At 38.0% G+C, this 23588-nt stretch overlaps 1 protein-coding gene across 3 annotated transcripts in view; it reads right to left on the reverse strand.

Moving 5' to 3' along the window:
• Positions 1-520: 520 nt before the first annotated feature.
• Positions 521-23588, reverse strand: part of CENPE (centromere protein E) — an 89626-nt gene continuing 66558 nt past the window's right edge. For all 3 annotated transcript variants that reach the window (XM_027837558.1, XM_027837559.1, XM_027837557.1), the window contains 12 exons: positions 23334-23438; positions 20087-20317; positions 18585-18785; positions 16976-17182; positions 15112-15333; positions 13116-13262; positions 10484-10584; positions 9307-9404; positions 6794-6977; positions 4277-4560; positions 3050-3085; positions 521-1417 (listed from right to left, as the gene is read on the reverse strand). In XM_027837558.1, the coding sequence (XP_027693359.1) occupies positions 1329-1417; positions 3050-3085; positions 4277-4560; positions 6794-6977; positions 9307-9404; positions 10484-10584; positions 13116-13262; positions 15112-15333; positions 16976-17182; positions 18585-18785; positions 20087-20317; positions 23334-23438 (1905 nt within the window). In that variant the 3' untranslated portion in view covers positions 521-1328. The remainder of the gene's footprint in view (positions 1418-3049; positions 3086-4276; positions 4561-6793; positions 6978-9306; positions 9405-10483; positions 10585-13115; positions 13263-15111; positions 15334-16975; positions 17183-18584; positions 18786-20086; positions 20318-23333; positions 23439-23588) is intronic.

Raw genomic sequence — 23588 nt, forward strand, 5'->3', positions numbered from 1 at the left:
CTGATCCAGCCATTTTGGAGAGCAATCTGGAATTATGCCCAAAGAGTTATAAAAGAACGACTTTGAATGACTAATCCATTTTCATAAATACTCAATTACAAAGAACCTATGAAGTAAGATGCTTACTCACCTCCAGAGAAAGAACTGTTAAACAGAAGCACGTATGGTTTTACATATATATTCATATATATGTACATATATTATTTTGTTTAATGATAGCCTTCTTTAGGGTGAGAAGGTGAGGGAGGGAGAAAAAGGCACAGCAGAGAACAAAAGAGAACTTGGAAGCACAGAAAAACAGGGCAGCTTTGAAATGATGTGTAGTATTTATTAGACAGTTGCTTTTTTTTAAAGTAAACAGTGTGAAATGGAAATTCATGGTTTTATATTGAATCCTCTTTCTGTGGTTTTATATTGAATCCTCTTTTTGTGGTTTTATATTGAATCCTCTTTTTGAGGTACGTACATGGAAATGTTCTTTTTTTTGTCTTTCTGTATTTAAATTCAAAATGATTAAAAAAAGAACTCTTGTATTCTGATACATACTTTAACAGTCCTTTAAAATTGTTCAGTTTTGGGAATGTATCATATTCTCAACCTCTCCCCTTCCTAGCAAAATCAAACAACTCAACAAAATTGCTATGGATAAGTTTTTATTTTGCAGGAAGGTGGTCTGAAATTCCAAGATGTGATTTTTTCAGACATATTGAAAGGATAATGACTCTTCTCTTTTAAATCCATTTTTAGAAATGAATTTTTGTGGATACTGGACAATGCAGTAGGAGAGATCATTTGTTGATCAGTATTTATTGAGTAGCTCCTAATGCTATATGAGGGATACAAAGGAGAATTAAGACACAATTCCTGTCATCATGGAGCTTATATTCTAGAAGGGAAGGCAACATGAGGACAGATTTTATAATACAAGTTATAATATGAAAGGAAAAAATTATATTACAATTTTACATGTGTACATTAAAAAAAAAAGATGTAGATAAAATGTTAACCACATAAATTAAGTCATCTTTCCTCACCTTCAATTGCTCAGCCTGAGGAATTCCTTCCATAATTTGTATTCCACAGAAGCTCCTTTTAAATAAAATCTATTTTAAAAGTATTCCAACATTTAAAAACGAAATAAGCATTTTGATACCATTCTGAGCTAGCGCCTTGTTTCCTATTCATTTATCCAATAATATTAGTGGCATAGTGAGAGAAATAATAATAAAGTTTAACTAAACTATGATTGCAGTGGTCGGGATAATGATACAAAACTATATCTAAGTATTGTGAAGAACCTGGAATGTGCATGATGAATAAAAGTCAGATTATTGGGTTCTACATTCAGGTGCATCTTTTCCTGAAGAGGTCTGCCATTGATCCAATAAAGAACCTGTATTTTCCTCTCCTGGAGTCTCTGTGAAAGAAAAAAAAAAACCCAAAACAACTAACCTTAATAATATTCAAAATACTATGTTATAAATGTATGTACCTACAATCAAATTATAGCTGTAAGGAAGTTAGGTAAAGAAAGGGAAATTGCAAAATTCAGATAAGATATAGACCCACAGAAAGTTTCTAGTCTAGTTGGGGGATAAGATACCAACACAGAAAGATCTAACTCACAATTGTGCATGGTCAGTTCTTTAAAATAAAGTTTGTTTGTGGGCAAAGGTCGTTACCAGGGGACAGATCAAGGAAAGTTTTCAAGAGGTGATACTGAGGAGGAGACTTAAAGGAGATGAGAATGGGCATTGAGCAAAGACACTAAATAAGGTATGAGAACAGGGTATGTGTTGAGCAGATAGAGAATCATCCAGGAAAGAAGCAACAGAACAATATATGTAAGGTGAAATGATGTCAATTTGTGCAGTGCCTCAAATGGCAGGTCAAAGAATTTGAGTTTCATACAGGAAGTGAATTAACAGTCTTTCAGGGCAGAAGTGACGGGAGCAGATTTCCAGGTAAGAGATTAGTCTAAATGCAGTATGAAAAGCAGAGTATAAGGGGGAAAGAAAAGGTGGGAAAATCTATACAGAGAGTACTGTAATAATCCAGGCAGATGATCATGAAGGTTGAAATGAGGATGGTGGCCGTGCTCATTAAGTGAAGAGGAAGGATGTGAGAGGTTTGGTGCTTCTGCCTTCTGCGCCTCATTTTCCTCACTTGTAAAATGGTGTTGGGGCTTCACGGAATGTCAGTTCTCTACCAAGCTATTGTCTGAAGTGATTATCCTGTGACGTAGGATCCTAAGACATTGGATGAATGTGATGCAAGGGAGAGGGTAATATCAAATACAACCTCAAGGTTATGGAAATGGAAAATTAGGGAAATAAAAGATGGCATTGCAGATAGCTTTAGAGAAGGGGAAGAAAAGTAAGTTTAGGGATTCAGTTTCAGGCACATTAAGTTTGAAAATACTCATGGACATGAAGCAGTACAGATGTTCCAAAGTGATATCAGGCTACAGATGTTGACTTGGGTGTCATGTGCAGGGAGGAGGTGGTAATAACAATAACTGTCATTTTGATGATGTTTTATACTTTACAAAGTGCTTTAGACACATTAGTTTTTTTGAACCCTACAGCCCTATGAAGTAAGTAATACAATTATTCTCATTTTACAAATAAAGAAAGTGAGGCTCAGAAAGGTGACCATGTCACCTTTAAATCCAGGCATTCCTGACTCCAAGTCCAGTACTCTAACCATTATGTTCTATTGCTCAAAGCCACTGCAGTAAATGAAATTGCCAAGGGAGAAGAGACGTGGCCTAAGGCTGGTTCATCGCGGAACACCTACATGAAGGGTGAGGGAAGAAGAACAATCAGTAAAAATGTCAAAAGCTGCTGATGTCAAGGAGGCTGGAAAAAAAAAAGAGACTACTGGATTTTACAGTCAGGTGCTCACTGAACTATAAGGGGTTGAGAAGAATAAAATTGCCATGAGAAGAAAGGAAGGGAACAGGTCAGGTGACTACTCAAATGAAATTTTAGAGATTCATGAACTTTTCTTCCCCCATTCACCTATTCTATGATAAACTGAAATTCACCTTTTGTAGAATCATTTGTAGAACTGAAAGCTATTTCTGTAAGAAAAAAAATAACACAAATTAGTAATTGTCAGAAGCCCACTGAAATACCCTCCCTTAGTCTGAACCCCACGAATTTGTTTCACAGTAATTCAAAATATGGTTACCTTTGTATTATCTTTGCAAAAATAAAAAGCTTGCTAAATAAATTATTTAATATAATGAATCAACTGAAAAGAGATTACAGGGGGTGTCTGAACTTGTCATGACACTTCCTTCCCAAGCCTAAAAAACCTAATGCTTTAACAGAATCTATTTGTACCGTTAAAAAAGTGCTAATTACAAATGCTTCTCACCTATCTATGAAAGTAGGTCCAACAGAAGCTTTACCTAGCACCTTGCTTAATTTGTTAAGGTAGTTCAATTAACTGTATGTACTTGAAAGTAATAAAATTATATTTAAGTAATTTTATTAATTTTTATTCTCATTATTATATGAATCTCCCTACTACTTATTTTTAGAGTTCAAAAAAAAAAATTCCCCAAAGTATGGCTGCAGGAGATCATCTATTTCTTATTTTAATAATATTTTGTCAGGGGCAGCTAGGTGGCGCAGTGGATAGAGCATGGGGCCTAGAGTCAAGAGGACCTGAGTTCAAATGTCTGGTTGACACCAGCTGTGTGACTCTGGGCAAGTCACCTAACCCCAACTGCCAAAAAACAAAAAAAGAATATTTTTCATCCCTTCAAAAAGATAATTCAGTTCTTTTTAGTCATTTTACTTAAATGAGCATAATTACCAGAAGACAAGTTTTAAGGAGAAAATAGTATCTATAGCTTTCATGTGATCATGCTACCCTTTTTATACAAATAATGAAAAGTTAGTGCTTTGCAAACTTTAAAGCATTATATCAATCTGCATCTGTTGACTATCACAAATAATAATCTTCAAAGGTTTTAAAGAAAAGTTGCTTCTCTATCTATCAGGATTATGAAAGAATACAAAGTTGAGAAATGTCTATGGAGTTGAGCAGATAAGTGATATGTATGAATCCCCCTGGAGTTGACCATCTTCTGCTGTGATCTATTCTTACTGGGTCAAAAAACTGAAGTTTCTTGCACGGTGTCGTGAACTTGCATGCTCCATTTCTTGTCTAAACTTGCCATCTAAGACTGAATAGTTAAAAAAACCCAAAAGGACCAGATCTTAGCCAATGTTTCTCCTTCTCCCTCCACTGTATTACATACCTGGGAGTAGACCTAGGCCGGAGTTGTCAAAGAAGTTATTATGACAAGCGACTGGCAGAGACTTTGACCGTCCATCATATGCCCAAGATTTTGGTGAATCCTTTGGTAAAGTTTCCTGTGAAGCCTGCTCTTTATACAGAGGTGACATACATTGCCTCTTTAGGGATGTAATTTCTGTCAATTTAGGAGATTTTGGAGAATGGACACGAGTAAGTTCTTGGGCTTCCTTTTTAAGGGCTCTCTCTTTCCATTTTTTGACTTCTCTGGCAAGATGAAAATTGTTGCTTAGAAAGAAAACAAAATGGATAAAAACATAAAATAAATACTGAAATGAAATGTACCTACATTTACATATTAACCTCAATTGTATTAATACTTGTTATTTAAGAAATCTTTTCTAGTCCAGAAAGTGAAAATAATTCTCTACTGAGTAAACAGGCATAGGTTCCCCCCTGCCCCTTTGGAGACTTCTAATGTGACATGCCAGTCACAGTCAGTTCAAGTGACCAGCTCTTTTAGGTTGCACATCTCTGTAGGCTGGTGTACATGGCACTTGAGTTTACACTCTCTTTAACTGCCATCCAATATCTTTTCTTTCCTAGGAGATATGAGCCAAAAAGGTGGTGACCTAGAAGAAGAAGAATGTTATGTTACTGTGAGAGATGATATGCCTCTCTATAGTACAGATCAGGGAATGGCGAGAAGTTGTAGGGAACTTGAGCCAGGAAAGCTGGCGGTTTTCTAGCTTGCCTGGAACAGAATCTTAATTTTGTCATAAGTGTAATGTGAATTCCGAGCAGTATATGGAAGTTACGTACTGCGAAAAGATAAAAGCTCACCACATAATGGTACCTAAGTCAAATTGCAGACATTTCTAGAGTTCAAGGATAGGCATGGTACGTTCTGCCAATGAGATCCACACACGGTGATAATATAGAAAGAGAATTAAAACCTGTATCAAACAATTTAATTACTCTTTTTTCACACCTAATTAAAACTAGCAAAAAGCATATACTTAATCATGACCTTTTAATATTAATTTCAAAAAGAAAAAGAAATTGTAGAATTAAAATTTAAATCATAAAGATGAATGAACTATGCAGAGAAATATAATTTCCTCCAAGGCTTAGCACATTGCATGGAATTTTCTGAACCCTTGGAATCCTTGCTTGTTGCATCAAAGACTAGAAAGGAAGAAAATATCTCTGAATCTTAATAGTACAAACATTAAAGAAAGCCTAATTTACTACTGAAAAAGGGAAAAAAAAATCAGTGTCAGATCAACCACAAATACTATTCTGTCCTTTTTTTTTTTTTTAACAGAATCTTAGTTTAACCAAGTATTCCATGTCTAAACATTTGGAACTGATTAAAAGGACATATACAGTGATGTTTAAAAAAAAAATCAACATCATCAAAATAACTAGAGCTTAAATATCTAGCCTATGTTTCTAGTCTGTTGTTATTAATGGACTATCTTTATGCTAAATTAAGGTGCAGGCCCTATGCTCTTATAAATATCTATCCTCTCTCTCCTATGGTAATTCAATTTTATGTTTGCTATATAGTTTGCTATATAAAATTCAAGAGGATTAAAAAATACTTTTTTAAAAAAATTTTTTTTTGCTAGGCAATAGGGTTAAGTGACTTGCCCAGGGTCACACACCTAGCTGCCCCTAAAATAGACTTTATAAATGAGCTATGATGAAAAGACAATAAAGGACAATTATAGAAAAAAGATATGGTTTTAATATGGTCACCTGTATAACCAAGAGGACATAAGAACATGAGACATAAACAGTTGTGGGAAAAATAATTGTACTCCTGGTCCAGTGGAGTGCTGCATTTGGGAATGTGGGGAAAGCCGGGGTGGGTCTCCCAGACTTTCTAGATGTGTGACCATAGCTACATCTCCTAACCTCTCTAAGCCTCAAGTTTCCTCAACTAATAGCATTTACCTTGCAGGGTTCTTTTGAAGATTAAATAAGATACTTTATACCAAGTGCTATATGAAATATGAAACATCTATAATTAGTTATTTACCGAAGAGCAAGGGAAATCTAGCTTTCTGTCCTAATCCAACACATTCAAGTGTCCTGGAATCAGTGTGTTGGGCAGGGAAACTATGGAGGGGGTCATCCTTCAATATGTCCCTTCTTCCTATTCCCAGTAGCTTTGCCTATAGCAGCTTGTGTGCCCCCTTTACTCTGTTTATAATTAAGTAGCTTAGTAGCAGACTGCACTCTGAGAAATGCTGGACCAGATGGTGTCTGGAGATCCATCACAGTTTTAACACTGGGTGGCTCTCTTACCAATAAAGTGTGTGAACTTCAGGGTATTGAGGTTGGCTGCGAAATGGTTGAATTTAAAACAGGTGTTTCGACCCTCATCCCTAAAGCAACAGCATTTGTAATATGAGTTCTAGATTTTAGCCATCATTTGCAGAGAAATGACTGAATAGGACCCAGACTGTATCTACACAATACAGGAAACAGATTCTGCTTCAGTGGTTCTTACCTTGACAGCTGGCTCTGGTGATTTGTCAGATACTCATTCTGTTGCTTTAACTTGCTAATCTCTCTCTCCAGCCTCACACGATCCGCTTTCAGAATCAGTGCTTTTGTGCTCTGTACGATACCACTGCCGCCCCCACAGGTCAATGGTGTGTGGGACGCCTGGGCATGACCAGGTGGCTCTACCACTGGTGAGGGAAACAAACACATTTAAACCAGAAACCAGAGACGCTTTGTGTTGTGCGAAGGTACCACATAAAGAAAAGAGTCTGTGGGGGTTTGATGTTCTACCGAGGAAGCATCAGAGACTTTATAAAAGCACCACATCAAACTATGTCTGGACAGAAAAGCAAAAACCAGTTCCTGCCCTCAAGGACCTCATAGTCTCGGAAAAAACTATGTGCGCACAAGGTCTATATTGGATTCATTGGGAGTAATCTCAGAGGGAAGGCACTAGCATCGAACAGAACTGGTTAAAGGTTTTTTGCAGAAGGTGAAATTTTAGCTGGGATCTGAAGGAAGCCAGGAGGCAAACATGAGGGGGAAGGAGAGCTCCAGGCAATGGGAGACCGAGAGAGAAAACGCCCAGAGTTGGGAGATGGAGGATGAGGCCAATGTCAGTGTAACACAGAGTACATGGAAGAGTAAGAAGACTGGAAAGGAAGGAAAGGGGCAGGTTATATAAGACTTCGAAAACCAAAGAGAGGAATTTATATTGATCTTGGAGACAACAGGAAGCCACTGGGGGTGATATGGTCAGGAAGAACAAATTTTCAGCTGAGTGGAGGATGGATTGGAGTGGAGAGACACCTGAAGGAGGTCAATCAGCCAGCAAGCTATTGCTACGGGTTAGAGAGGAGATGATGAGGGCCTGAGGGTGGCTGTGGTCGGCAGAAGAGAGTGTGTGGTATACAAGAGATCTTACGAAGGAGGGGTGTGACTGGGGAGGTGGGAGTATCTCCTACCTGTCTGACTACTCCTTCCCTGCCTCTTTGGCTGGCTCACCATCTACATCATGCCCTGAACTGTGAGCCAAAGTTCTGTCCTGGGGTCTTTTCTCTTCTCCTTCCATATTCTCACTCATGGTAACATCATGAGTTCCATGAGTTTAACCATCATCTCTATGCAGATGACTTTCAGAACCAATGCCGGCCCTTCCCCTGAACTATAGTCCTGTATCACCATTTGTCTAGTTGACATTTCAAACTAGATATACCAGAGATCTTAAAATCAACATGTCTAAAATGGAACTGATTAGCTCACCTCCTAAGCCCGCCTCCCTCCAGAACTTCCCTATTTCTGTGACCAGAAGGCACCCCCAGGCTTCTGGTCTCCCAGATTCATTCCCTGGCATTAAACTGGACACCTCACATATCCAATCAGCTCCTAAATCTGCCTTTCTAACCTCTTGTGCACCTGAGCCATTGTCCCCACACACTCCAGTTCCAGTCCTCCTTACGTGTTGCCCGGATGACCGTCATGGCCTCAAGTCTCTCCCTGTTCCAGATTCTACTCCGTGTTATGCACTGCTGCTCAAGTCATTTTTCTTAATCCCAGATCTGACCACGTGACTCCCCTATTCAACCAACTCTAGCGGCTTCCTAATTAACGCCTTTAGGATAAAATGCAGACTTCTCTATTCAGCATTTAAGCCCTACACAATGTATCTTTTTGGCCTCATTTGACATGACTCCTCCACTCTTGCATGATGAGATACAGCTGGCCTGGCTTGGCTTTCTCTGTTCCTCACGTAAGACACTCATTCCCTCTTTCGTGTCTATGCTTTCTTACTGGCCAACCTACGAGGCTGGAATGAACTCCCTTCTTAGCTCCCTCTTACAGAATCCCTTCTCCTTTTTTTTTTCTTTGTTTTTGTTTTTAGGCAATTGGGGTTAAGTGACTTGCCCAGGGTCACACAGCTAGTAAGTGTCAAGTGTTTGGTCTGAGGCTGGATTTGACCTCAGGTCCTCCTGAATTCAGGGCCGGTGCTCTATCTACTGCGCCACCTAGCTGCCCCGTCCCTTCTCCTTCTTAAAGATGCAGCTGAGGCACCATATTCTGCTTTTTCTGACCTCTCCAACTGCAAGTGCCCTCTCTGCCAAAGTACCATGGACTGAACTGCTCTGCACATGTGCACATTAACTTTATATTTATGCTTTATGTTTTAATATGTACCTATCTCCCTCAGTAGGTGTGTGCTCAAAACAAGTAGGGATTGTTTTCATTCTCTGTACTTTCTAAACCCCCAGTGCCAGCACACAACAGGTGCTATTATTAAATAGGCAGTAAAGCCATGATACACTAAGGAAAACTACATCAGTTCAAATAAAGACGACAAGACAACAGTATAGATAACCTTAATAATAATTGTTGACCAATAAGGGAAATGAACCCAGTGTGTTTTTAAACTCTAGCTCTTTTCAATCTCAAAGCAACCTCCTGAAGCAATATAAAAATGTACATGGAGGATATAAGCACAAAAGAGAAGGGATCAAAACACGTCCACTCTGTACTTACTTGAGACATCATTGCTCTGCTGGGCTCTTCTAAGATTTTCCTTCAGTTGGCTTATAATTTCTTCCTGATGCTCTATTATGGCAGCTTTAGAAGCAATTCTAATAAAGGAGCATAAAGGAAAATAATGAGTAATAACACCAGTCCAACAAATTGGCAGTAAGTAGCAGCAGTGAAGGAATAAGTATGATGGTAGTAACCCTGTGCTAATGACATGATATCTTTTAAAAAACAAAAAACCACCCAATCATATTTTTATCTTTTTAATATCATAGGACAAATTCTTCTGATATGCTTCCTGCTATGGCCCCCCATTTGTTTTTGTTTTTTTCCCCAGCCAAAAGGGGTGTTATGGTGTAGTGGAGGGAGAGCTGGCCTCGGAGCCAGGAGCCAGCACTGCCTGTGATGACACTTACTGGCTGTGTGACCTTAGCCAAGGCATTTGTGTTCTAGGCAACTCATTGAGACTATTGGTTGCAGGAGGGTGTTGCACTGCTTATGTTATTCTACAAAAGACAATCATGATAGAAGTAAATATGGTAGGAAGAAAAAGTATGAAGGATTTAAAACAGCTCTACAACCTAAATATTAAAGATTAATGTGGACTTGTGTGTAGTTAATGATATGTAAATGGGCAGCCAGGTGGCATAGTTAATAGCGTGCCGGGCCTGGAGTCTGGAAGACTCATCTTCCTGAATACAAATCCGGCTTCCAACACTTACTAGCTGTGTGACTGTGGGCAAGTCACTTAACGCTCTTTGCTTCAGTTTCTTACATATAAAATGAGCTAGAGAAGGAAACTACTCTTTGCCAAGAAAATCCCAAATGACACAACTGAAAAATCACAGAACAGCAATGACAACAATACATAATTTCAGATGTAAAAATGAGGACCATCTCTAGCTTTTTTATGTAACATAAAGCAGGTCATAACCAACACTACTTATAACGGCTTGAAGATCTGATTAGGATTCAAATTTGTCTTTAAATAATTAAGGCATAAAGCAATATTTATAAGCCACGGATCTTTGCTGTGAATTTTCTTACACAAGCAATAAAAAGGTATATAATGGCTACCTTTTCTTTTACCAGTTATTCCAGGTAAATCCTTGTGTCTAAAAATTAAAGAGTTAGACCGTTAAAACAATTATAGGCTACAAGGAAAAAACCAAAAACATACTCTTTTTCGAACTTCTTGGCCTCATTCATTTTTTCCATGTTCAATTTCACCAGTTTCATCTTGAGATCATCAATTTCTTTGCTGAACACAGCTTTGACGTCCTTTTAGGAAATTTAAGGAAGAACAAAAATCAAGAATCAAATCTGAGGAGAAGCTAGAATTTCAACGCTGCTGAATAATAAGTATTTTTATTTTTCTAATTTTTAAAATAATTTATTTATTTTGTTACGAACTTAAGAAATAAAAAAGCATTTGCATAACAAAATAGGATGGGAAAACAGAGGTTTCTACCTGAAATTGCAGATCCATTATGTACAACCTGGTCCGACGCCACAGGTTCCTCACCCCTGGCCTATAGCCTTTCCAAGATGATTAGGGAAAATGGAAAAGAACCTACATGTTCCAAAATATTGATAGCAGCTCTCTTTGTGGCGGTAAAGAACTTGAAACTGGGAAATGGCTAAAGTCCAGGGGTGAGGAACCCGTGCCCTTAAGGGCACATGTGGCCCTCTAGGTCCTCAAGTGCAGCCCTTTGACTGAATCCAAACTTCACAGAACAAATCCCCTTAATAGAAAGATCTGTTCTGTAAAACTTGGACTCTGTCAAAAGGCTGCACCCAAGGACCTAGAGGGCTACATGTGACCTCAAGGCTACAGGTTCCCCACCCCATTCCAAATCTCTCTCCAAAATGGTTGGATCAGCTCACAGATCCACTAACAATGAATTCATGCCCCAATTTTTCCACAGCCCCTCTAACATTTGTCACTTTCCCCTTCTATCATTTTAGCCAATTTGATAGGTGTAAAATAATATCTCAAAGTTGTTTTAATTTGCATTTCTCTAACCAATGATTGAGAGCATTTTTTCATGTGACTATAAATTGTTTTGATTTCTTCATCAGAAAACTGCCTATTCATATTCTCTGACCATTTATCAATTGGGGAATGACTCATATTCTTATAGATTTGACAAAGTTCCCACATATATAATTTCAGATATGAGACCAAAATGATCAATTTTACACCTCACAACACTCTCTATCTCTTGTTTGTTCATAAATTGTTTACCTATCCATAGTCCGATAGGTAATATATTCCATGTTCTTCAAATTTTCTTGTAATATCTCCCTTTGTAACTAGGTCATGCATCCATTTTGCTCTTATCTTGGTAAATGGTGTAAGATATTGTCTATGCCAAATTTCTGCCATACTACTTTCCATCTTTCTCAACAATTTTTACCAGATAAAGAATTCTTATCCCCAAAACTTAAGTCTTTACACTTGTCAAACACTGGGTGAGTATATTCATTTGTAGCTGTAGATTGTATGTCTTACTCTGTTCTACTGATCTACCTTTCTATTAGCCAGTACCAGATAGTTTGGATAATTACTGCCTTAAAATATAGTTTAAGACAGGTCTACACCACACGACTTGCAGCAAGCCAAAGGATTGCAGGCAGCTTGTGAAATATGTAAGGGAAAACATCCTTTGTATGCAGAGGAAATCCTTTGGCTTATGTAAGCAGCCCGAGGGCCATAAGTGACCTGCAGGCAACAAGTTGTGCAGGTCTGGTTTAAAATCTGGTACTGCTAAGCCTCCTTCTTTTACATTTTTTCCCATTAGTTCCTTTGATATATTCTTGACCTGTTGTTCTTCCAAATGAATTTTGTTATTATTTTCTAGCATTGTAAAATAATTTTTTGGTAATTTGATTGGTACGGCATTGAAAATGTACATTAATGTTGGTAAAAATTATAATTGTTATTATATTGGCCCTGCCTACCCACAAACAATTAATACTTCTCCTTTTATTTAAATCTGATTTCATTTGTGTACAAAGTTTTTTTATGGCTCTGTTCATACAGATCCTGGTTTTGTTTTGGCAGGTATATTCCCAGGTATTTTATACTGTCTAGAGTTATTTTAAATGAGGTATCTCTAGCTATCTCTTCTTGCAAGATCCTGTTTGTGACAAATAGGAATGTTGATGATTTATGTGGGTTTACCTTATATCCTGCTACTTTGCCAAAATTATTAATTATTTCAATTAACTTTTTAGTTAAGTCTAAAATTTATTTTTTTAAAAAGGACACTCTATTAAGATGCACATGGAAAGAGAGAACAATAGTTATTCTCGGAGCTAGTAGTAATATCAATATTTAATAGGTATTATACTTTTTTTCGCCCAAACAAAAATGTAATTGGAAATGGGAAAGGGAGATGAAAGGGGAAGAATGGGATAAATGAACTCACGTAAGTGGGATGTTTAAGTAGAAATCTATACAACAAGAAAGAAGCAGTGGAGGGGATGGGCCTGGGTGACACTTAAATCTCCTTCTCATCTGAACTGTTCAAAGTAAAAAAGAATAAACGAACACACGCACACACACACACACACACGCACATGCACACCCCTCATCCAACAGGAAAATAGCAGGAAAAAGAGTTAAGGGAAATTCCTAATAGGTGGAGGTGGTAAGAAGAGAATTTAGAAGTGAAAATAAAATTGATTTTTTTTAAGCTACTATGTTTCTGGCCTTTCATGGAAAAGGAAATTTTAAAAATGGAGCAGCACACCTTCCCAAAAGTTGGTTGTGAAACAAGTGCAAGAAAACTTCTCTAGAAGCTCACCTGACAACTCTGTACTGCTGGTTGTTGACTCTGAAGGTGTTTGTTACTCACAACTTTAGCCACTTCAAGGTTTTTCTGCATTTGATCAATTTCCTTTTGTTCATGCTTGTTTTCTTTGTCTTCATGAAATGCAGTTTCTTGAATTTCCTATCAATAAAAGTCCACATTAAAATGATTCCTATGAGGTTTAAGGTAAAGAAAGAGTCAAAATATAGTTATTTAAACTTAAAATAAAGCTGACAATATGTTCCACTTGGTAAGTATTTTTAAATAACTTTTACAACTTCGTATCAGCTGAGGCCAGAAAGTTGAGAAAAGAGGCCAAATTTAATCTCTTATCTGGATGTCATGGTCCTTTTTCATATAAAAAAGCTGTTTTTTTAAAAAATCTAAAGTAAAAAATGCAGGAATATAATTTTCTGTTACATGATTTAATGTATAAGTAAGACACTGCTAGTTATGCATGCCATAGGCACATATTTGTTAATTAAGAGGAGTACAAATTTTCATTAAAAAAGTGACTAACTGGGGCAGCTAGGTGGTGCAGGGGATAGAGCACCGGCCCTGGACTCAGGAGGACCTGAGATCAAATCTGGCCTCAGACATATAACACTTATTAGCTGTGTGACCCTGGGCAAGTCACTTGACCCCATTGTCTAGCCAAAAAAACTCCCAAAAAGTGACTAATTACCTATAAAATAGAACTACATAGCAAATTCCATTTATTTCACATATACTGGTAACCAAAAACATTATCACCAGTCCATAAGACATTGTGTTGCCACCAACAATACACTGATAGCTTTACTAAATTAGTAATATAGTAAATTAGTAGACTGTATTTGTCCTGGTTAAATAGTAAATTTATTTTGTATTTATTCTTTCTCCTCCACAAAATTACAGTGCATTTAAAAAAAAAAAAAGGAAATCTCAAACTTACTTTTTATGCACTAAGAATGCCTTCAAAGGCAGTTAAGGAGGAATCACATTAAGAAGTATAAATCCAAGAAAAATCAACTGCATTTACTGACTGTTGGTTGACACCAGCTGTGATGTTATACTGGCATCTGTATAAGGTTTATTATATTTCGTAATCAGAGTAATTCTTGCCCAAAGTTCTACAGTATATAAAGACCAGTTCACTCTTTCAGTAGACCACAATTCCTTTCTGTTGGGGCACAAATTTAAAAAACAAATAAACCAATATCTAAGACTACAATTTAAAATAAATTTAGCTTTTCAGAAAAGCATAATTAAAACACAGACTGCTCTCTGCAATTATGGAGGAAGCACAGTGATACATATACATATTGCTAAGGAATATCAAGGAGTCCCCTGAACTTTTCTTTCTGAGTTGCCATATTTTGCAGAAACACTGGCCCCAGAGCATGCAGGAGGCCCTGAATATGTCAAGGATGAAACCCCACCTGGGCTGACATAACGTGTTGTTTGCATCCCAAGGTGGACTGTGAGTCCTTAACAGCCAAGACAGGTGCCAGTCAGTCTGCACTAGCCTGAGAAACTGCTTGTGCAGCTGGGACTCTTGTAGATAAGCGACCATCTTATTTTCATGGTCCAGCAGTTACAAAATGTGGTTTTTGCCATTACCGTGTTCCTCCCCTTCGGGAGGGGTTTTGTCCTTTACTGCATCTTTCCCCTTCCTATGCCACATCATTTTAGGTGACTTCTGTGTTTCCTCCTCCTTCCTTTATCCAACTGTCATAAATATGTAAACTTCCGTATGGATTGTGAACTCTTTGAACATGCATGTTCATTTCCCTTGTAATAAACCTACTTTTCACCTAAATTTCTTGAAATTATGATTGCCTGTTGACAATATACATATATAAAGACACACACACACACACACACACACACACACACACACGTAAATCTGTTTATTTTAAAGAAAATCATGTAGGAATCTAACCCTAAAAGAAAGGTTGCAAGTAAGTGTAAAAGTGAGGTAAAGCTGTGGGTTTTTTTTTTTAAATACCTCTGTGGTCTGTCTCATGCGTCTCAATTTAAGATGATGTTGCTTATTTTCTCTTACAGTAAGAGCATCTGGATCATCCAGTGGCAGAAGGGTAGTCTTTATGGTTTGGAACTTCTTTACCATTTCTTCATTCTTGTCCTTCATTTGTCTCAGTTCAAGCTCCCATTCTTTACATACAACAACACTTCTGTCCTCAAACTCTGATGATTTGTTCATAATAGCCTATCCAACCCAATTCGACAAACATTTATTAAGTACATTTTGTTAAGGGCATATTATTCAAAGGTCAAGACACTTTTCTTGAAACGAGGGGGACACAAAGATGACCCCTCCTCCCCACATGCACACACCAAAACGACATAATTTCTGCCCTAAGAAGCTTATTATTATGGAGGTCAGATGTATTCAACAATTGTAATATGATAAAACAAAATACAACTATTGCAACAAAATAATAAATTAAAAATGACATCTGTAGAGTAGTGTGGGAGATTAGAGGGAAAGTTGACTTAGTTTGGTGTGTGAAAGGGTTAAAGAAAGTGGTATATCATTAAGAAGACAACACAAAAAGTGAGTCCTGAAGGAGAAGAAATGTCAGGAGAGAGATAGGATGGATTGAGGGGTCCACTTGAGGGATGGAGAACAATGTGTATGAAGAGGGGGCCAAGGAAGAGATTGAAGAATAGTAAAAGCTTTGAAAACCAGGCTGATGAATTTGTATTTTATTCAGGAGGATGATTAGGGAGGTTGAATAACTTTTTTAAGTTCCCATAAGTATTAACGACAGAGCCAGAATCTGAACCCAAGCTCTGCCCCCACACCCTGTGCATGTTCTAACTTTCCACATTGTTTCTCTATGGAAGCCAGATCACCACACTTCAAGGCAGGGGGCTGAAGTGTGAGTGGCTGAGTGTAAATAATTCTTTCTAACAGTGAAGGAGACAAAGAAAGATTTCCACAATGGACGTGGGACTAACAGCCACACTATCTCTTGAAGGTGCGCATGGTCAAGGAAAGCCTCTCCACTTGCATATGTGAGGATGTGATTGAGCGTTACAAGTGGCCAAACACACAGGTCATTTCAGTTGCTGTGAAGGGCATCGTAATGCCACCACGAGCACATCCACCAGCAGGGTTCAAGAGGGTTAGAGAGGCCTAATTACTGGATCCAGGAACAATGACAAGCTAAGTCCTAAGTGAAGTAGAATACTGTATTGCAGCCTGTACATGTGTAGGCACAAGAAGCACTAATTAAACTCAATTTCTAATCCTGTCAAGCCTAGAACCAAACCCCTGGATGGTGGTGATCCTGTCAAGGAAGACCAACTCTTTGGGGCCTGGGCCTCAGCAGCCAGCTGGGCCTTCCTTCTCACTTTCCTGCATAGCAGGAGTGCTGTACAGTGAGCTTTGGGGGTACTGGAATGTGCAGGTGGTTTGGGGGGGCGTGGTACAGTGAGAAGAGCTCTGGATTTGGAATCAGAACACCTGGGTTTGATTCCTGGCTGTGTCAACTTTGTGACTTTGGGCACTTAACCTCTCTGGCTTCTCCCTCTTTTATAATGAAGGGGTGGGTACAAGGTAATCTCTCTCACGCTGCTTCCACCTTTAGATCTAAGAGTCAATGCTCCCATAAGCTTCAGGTACTACAACATGGTGGGGAAGGAAAGTAAGAGGGAATGAGATTTGTCTTCAATATTTTGCACACATAGAATTTGTTCCCTGCTTTTAAAGACCATTAACTGTGATTGTAATTGTTATGTACAAAGTAACTACCTTTACTGTATTACATAGAAGCATTTGTTGCATAAAGTAAATTTTTCATTAGTTAATAAAGAAAGAAAAATGGGGAAAAAATCACACTCACCTTTATTTTACTATGATACAAGTTATTCACGTGAACAATCCTATCATTCTCCTCCTGTATTATTTTAAGGCTTTCCACATCAAGATGTGTGCTTAAGCACATTTCCAGGGACAAGATAATTTCTTTCTTAGCATTTAACAGTTGTTGGAATTCTGCTACCATATTGTTGATGTCATTTTGAGTCTCTGAAACATCCTTGAGAATTTGCTGTGTGGAGAAGAGTATTAAATTTCTGAGTTCTGAGAAGACTTTATGTAAACACTCCATCAAATTTCATCACTGTTCTAAATGATAAAAAGGAAGGCCAATACCAAACTAAAATCCTGCAGATATCTTAATATTTTAAGGTAAATTAAGAATGTTATTCTAATGGGGAGAACTTAATCTAGTAATTTATAGTATGTACTTTGGCAGGGAACATGAGCCCTAACTTTAGTTGTCTGATTTAAAATCTGCCAGAAATGTGCTATATTATAACAAACCAGTGAAGTGATGAGGCAGATTGGAGAGGGGGTAATGGAATGGAAATGAAAAGGATCAGGCTTGAATCCTCATTCCTACTGATTGTGAGAGTGACTTACCTGTAAAATGAAGGGAATGGGCTAGAGGATCTCCAGGGTCCTTTCTACCTCTAAATCCCAGCCCATATTTCATCAACAGGATAACAAACCTTATGTTTACTTATCCACAGTGTCACTAAGTGGCAATGCTAACTCCATGAGGCTCCTCAAACCTGGAAAATGGGTATTTCTGTGTGGAGACACAGTAGATGGATTCAAGGGGCATGCATTATATTGTTAAGGGTCATCATGGAAATGGAAACTTAAGGACATATATAGTTTATTCCATGTATTCATCTAGATTCTCACCTTTGGTTAACTCTCATGATGATAATGATGCAATGCAAATAAATCTAGATTTGGAATCAAGCGTCTGCTATTTACTTACTACTTGTATGACCTTGGGCATTTAAGCTCTGCAGGCCTTTATAAGATCAGAGGGTTGGATAACGTTTTTTCTAAGGTCCCTTCCAATTTAGACTCTATGATCTTATGGTTAATATTTGTGACATTCTACATATCTTAAGGGCTTTAACATTTCTAAAAGGAAACGGAGTAAATATGGAAAATTTTTACTTTAACGCAAACTAGATTATTTTAAACTCAACTATCAATATTCTTCTGGGCCTGGCTTTTTGTCTGACCCACACAGAGGTTGGGATTGCCAGTCTAAGGGGTTAGGGGTTTGTTGAGAAGTAGGGCTATAGCCTTTTTTACAATGCTAAGACAGGTAGGACAGGGTCATAGGGATGCAAAGCTCCTCAGCTTTGTAGCTATTGATAAAAATATTGGAAAATATTTTTTTTTTTTTGGAAAATAATTTTAAGAGTTGTTTTTTTAAATTAAAATTGTCCTCATGAGAGAGCTATCTGGTCACTGTGTACTTGGGGAACTCTGAAATGAAGCAGTCTATTGCTCTCAATACTAGGGTTTAACAGGATATAATTCTAAAAATCTTTTGCTTTTTTGTTTTGTCCATATTAATAAGTATAGTCGTATTTTTCATAAATACACAAAGCATTTAAAAAATTCTTTTTAACAAATCATACCTCAATATGTAGATGCATCTTTTGGCTCAATTTTTTGTAGCCACTTAATTCCTGGGATCCTATCTCAGAGTGTTGTTGAAGATGCTGTATTTTAATAAACAAATCATTCTGCTTTTCTGTCTCCTCAATTAAGTCCATTTCAATTTTGTAGATGGTATTATGATGTTCTCTCCTTATGTCTATAACACGCTTTAACACGCCCTAGCAGGAAGAAAAGGAAACAAAACAGGAAATTTGCTTCAGATAAAGATATTTATCCATTCCTTCAGTTTATGAATGTGGTGCCTATAAGATAGAAGAGTAGAAGGAAAACATTCTTTTTTCTAATTAGAAGAGTTCTACAACTGCAGAAGGATATAAATCCAAGGCACAAATACTAAAATCACACATAAAGTGCAATTTGGTGTAACTCTATTCTGGCTTTGATGGCAGAAGACTGTGTGGAAGAAGATGAATGGGAGGACAGTGCTAAGATGGCAGAGATAAGGGAGCCACTGGCCTAAGCACTGCCTAAAACCCCTTTGAACACCTTTAAATAATGCCACAAAACAATTCCTGGAGGAGCAGAACCCACAAAAGGAAGGGGTGAAGTAATCTTCTAGCCAAAGACACCTTAGGTCAGCAGGAAAGGTCCGTCACACCTGGGTGAGAGAGAAGCGCAGTCCAACAAAGGCTATGCCAGTGCAGACCAGGCACCAGCAAACCAGGAGCAGGCCTTGGGGGCCACTAGATCAGCAACAGTAGTGGTAGCAGCTGCTTCTGGAGCTTTCAGGCCACAGACATTAAAGTGTTGAACAACTGGGTCAGAAGGAGATTACGGGGGTCTCTGTGCTGGAACTGAGGGCAGAACTCTGTTGCTTTGCTGATATTTGGATCAGTCTTAGGTGGCAATCCCAGGGTGAGAAGGAGCACTAGCATACCAGAGCCTGTGGCCGTAGTGCAGGGAGTGAACTCCTCATAGTTCTAGGGCAGAAAAGAGTGCTTGTGGTCACTCACAGACCAGAGCACAGGAGGAGAGTAGTAAACACACCTCTCCTTAGATCATACCACCTTAGAAGAAGTGAAAACTTAGAGGTCCCTAGAAGCATCTCTGAAAACAGCTGCACAAAACCCCTGAAGCTTGGGACAATGTGCCCTCTATCCTGGAAGCAGAGGCCCACGTTAACAAAGAGCTAAAAGTCAAGAAATAAAACAGGAAAGATGACCAAACAACATAAAAACATTCTGACCATAGAATTACTTTTGTGAAAAGGAAGATAAAACACATACTCAGGGGTAGACAATAAAGTCAAAGCTCCTACATCCAAAGCCTCCAAAAAAAATATGAATTGGTCTCAGACCATGGAAGAGCTAAAAAAGATTTTGAAAATAAGGTAAGAAAAAGAAAAAGAAAAAAATCTTAAAAAAGAAAAAGAAAATCAAGACAGGTAGAGGAAAAATTGGGAAGAGAAATGAGAGTGATGTTAGAAAATCAAGAAAAAGAATCACATAAAAACATATACCTCCAGTTTTTTCAGGATGCATGTACTACTTGAGTGGAGATCATTATTACACCTCCGGTTACTAGCTAGAAGTTTTCCAACAGCTTTAGTTTCCTGAGGAGTATGAGAAAGGCATGCTTGAACTTTGACCTGGAGTTGGTTTTGGCTTTCAAATGCCCTTTTCAAGTCAAGAGAAAGTCTGCTCAAGAACCCACAGCGATTTTCTATCATAGTGTATTTCTTCAGAAGTTCCTAAAGAAAATTAGAATCACTTAGTTAAGACATGAGTTTATTTCGATCAAATATCTTGAAGAGCTTTACAAACGCTGGTTTAATTCTTTCTGCAAGAAAAAAGTTATTTAAAAAACCATGCCTGAGGCAGCTAGGTGGCACAGTGGCTAGAACACCAGCCCTGAAGTCAGGAGGACCTGAATTCAAATCCGGCCTCAGACCAAACACTTGACACTCACTAGCTATATGACCCTGGGCAAGTCACTTAACCCCAATTGCCTAACAAACAAACAAACACAAAACAAAATAAAAAAACCATTCCTGTGTTGAATCAACAAACAAAATTATCGAAAAGAAAACATCAGCTAGGTGCAATTAAATACAAACTTAATAAGTATCATTGATGGCCAAAATTTTAACGCTGGTTAATATATCTGTAGCACAGGAAAAAATTAAATTAATAACTTGTCCTTCTACTCCCTAAGGCAATTTGCCTTCTGACTTGGTTATTGGACCAAGTATCTTGTTGATAGCAGATGTAAGACTAATGAAATAGTGCAAGCATCTTTTCTTTTACTGAGAGGGGTCTAGTAAGGCAGAGGATTTTATTTGGTTAAATAAATACTTTCTGAATCGACGTGTAGACACATGTAATTTAACTTTTTTTAAACCAACTATAGACACTGACAAATACTTAGTAATGACCTTACTATGTAACTTATGTAATGCAAGTTTACTAGAGTTGTAAACTAAACTACTAAATTAGGAAATTACTAAAGTGGGTCTTTTCAGCAAAGATTGTGACTAAGTATCCCATGGCAGTTTGGGGAACAGGGGGGATTGTCAGCAGGGAAGGGAAGGGTAAGAAAGTGAAATGAATGCTGACACAACAGAGGATGGAGGACACCTGGCCTAACTCACTGTAATGAACCCAGTTTGAGGGTTTTAACTAACCATAAGCTCAAAGAGAGCCAAGAGCGTGCTGGGGATACTTAAAAACAAAGCAGAGCCAGCACAGAGTTGGACTGCAGATAGAGAGGTACAAGGCATAAATTTATGCTATTTAGACTGCCGTCATCTGGAGTATTGGGTCTTGGGGCAATGTTGTTTTACACCTCAAAGGTGTAAGGCAAATATACAAACAGCTTAGCCCAGTTCCTATAAGCAAGCAATCTAGGTTGGTTTAAATGCCAAAGAACAGGGGCAGCTAGGTGGCGCAGTGGCTAGAGCACCGGTCCTGAAGTCAGGAGGACCTGAGTTCAAATCCGGCCTCAGACCAAACACTTGACACGTACTAGCTGCGTGACCTTAGGCAAATCACTTAACCCCCATTGCCTCACAAAAAAACCAAAACAAAACAAAAACATAAATGCCAAAGAACGATATGAACATTTCTACTGGACAGTGGCAGTCTAGTGATTCCATTTGTCTCACATTAAGTCTGATTTTTGTACTTCTATAGGGCTAGGTGACACAGAATGCATCAATATTTATACACATAATACAAGAAAACAAAAAGTACCAGTCAAGTAATAACAGAAGTTTTCAAAACTATACCAATGGAACTGACTTGTGAGGGAACACTTAGTGGAAAAAAAAAGAACTGACTGTCCCCTAGAAAAAAAATTTGCCAAATTTCTCCAGGATCTCAACAGTCTAGGGTTATCTAAAATTAGAAATCCTGGTTAGATAATCTCTCCAGGGTTACTCAAAAAAAGTAAAGGACTCAATTTCATCCTAGCTCAGGCCCCACATGTAAAACCAGCCTACTATCCCCTCCTGCCTGAAGGCCAGAGTTCTCTGGTTCCTCTTTAGGGAATGAAGGGTTGCCTAGCCTCCCTGCTATGACAGAGGAGAATAGGAATGTCTGTCTTCAAATATATGAAGGTGTGCCATATTGGAGAGAGAGTACACTTAAGAGGGCGGGATTAGCAAGTTACAGGAAAGCAGTTTTGGTTCAGTAAAAGGAAGAAATCACTAATAATAAGCACTGTCTAACCAGGAAATGCAGGCTAAGGAGGCAGGGAATTTCCTGGTACTGAAGTATTTAGCCAAAGGATGGACAGGATAATCATCAAATGGTATACAGCAAGGATTTCTGCCCTGAGAGGGAAGTGGAACTAGATGGATGCCTAAGGTTCATCTACTTTTAAAATGATCATACACACGTGTAAAATCACAAGGAGAGGACACTAATGTTGTGCCTTACTAAATCATAAATTTCATCATATTTCATTTTGGTTTAAAATTATTTGCTTACACATGGTCCATGTCTGTGTCTATATACTCATAGCTTAAAAGGAACAAATGAAAAGTCTAGCAAAAGCATAGATTTAAACACTTCGTTACTAATCACTAAACTATACCAAAAGATGGTTTGCTAAATGATAGCACTGAGTGACTAATGAGATGGTAGTCCAACATTTTTCTTCATTTTCATTTCCTCAAAAATAGTTTAAAACTAAATGATATCATTCATTAACATATATGGATACCTCTTAGACCATAGGTGTTAAACTTGCAGCCTCCTAAAGCCTAAAGCAGATGTAAATGACTGGAAAATGTTTAATAAAATAAATAAAAATACAATAGAACACAGAAAAGGGCAGCTAAGTGGCACAGTGGATAGAGTGGATAGAGTGCCAGAACTGGACTAGGAAGATTCATCTTTCTGAGTTCAAATCCAGCCTCTGTCACTTGGGAAAGTCACTTAACCCTGTTTGCCTCAGTTCCTCATCTGTACAATGAGCTGGGGAAGGAAATGGCAAACCACTCCACTATCTTTGCCAAGAAAACCCCAAAATGGGGTGAGAGTTGGACCCGACTGAAAAACTACCAAACAAGATCAACACAACATAGGTGAGACTAATTTTGTGGTTTTCTAAGACAATGTGTGGCCGCAGGGATCCGTTTCTATTTGAATTTCATACCACTGTCTTACACCATATTTTAAGTTTCTGTAACTACTTCTTCAGAAAAAACGACATTCACTCAGGAGAAAAATACTGACTTAGCAGTTTAAATTGTAAGCACGTACATTTATCTTTAAATACTTTTCTTTAAGATTTTCAATAGGATGTTGTCTGATGTCCTCTCTTGTGTTTGCTTCAATGTTTACCAGCTCTTTCGGCTTCTGTTGGTTCTGTGGGGGAAATTTCAGGAATGAATTATGAAATCTATCCACATATTCATCAATATTTGACTAAGTCCTCCCAGTAACTGAATCCAATGTGGACCCTGTAAACTATCCTCTTTTAGAACACAGGCACTGCTTAAGCTTGTTTTGGAGTTA

Source organism: Vombatus ursinus, unplaced genomic scaffold, assembly GCF_900497805.2.
Source record: "Vombatus ursinus unplaced genomic scaffold, bare-nosed wombat genome assembly UNPS02014821.1, whole genome shotgun sequence".
Lineage (NCBI taxonomy): Eukaryota > Metazoa > Chordata > Mammalia > Diprotodontia > Vombatidae > Vombatus > Vombatus ursinus.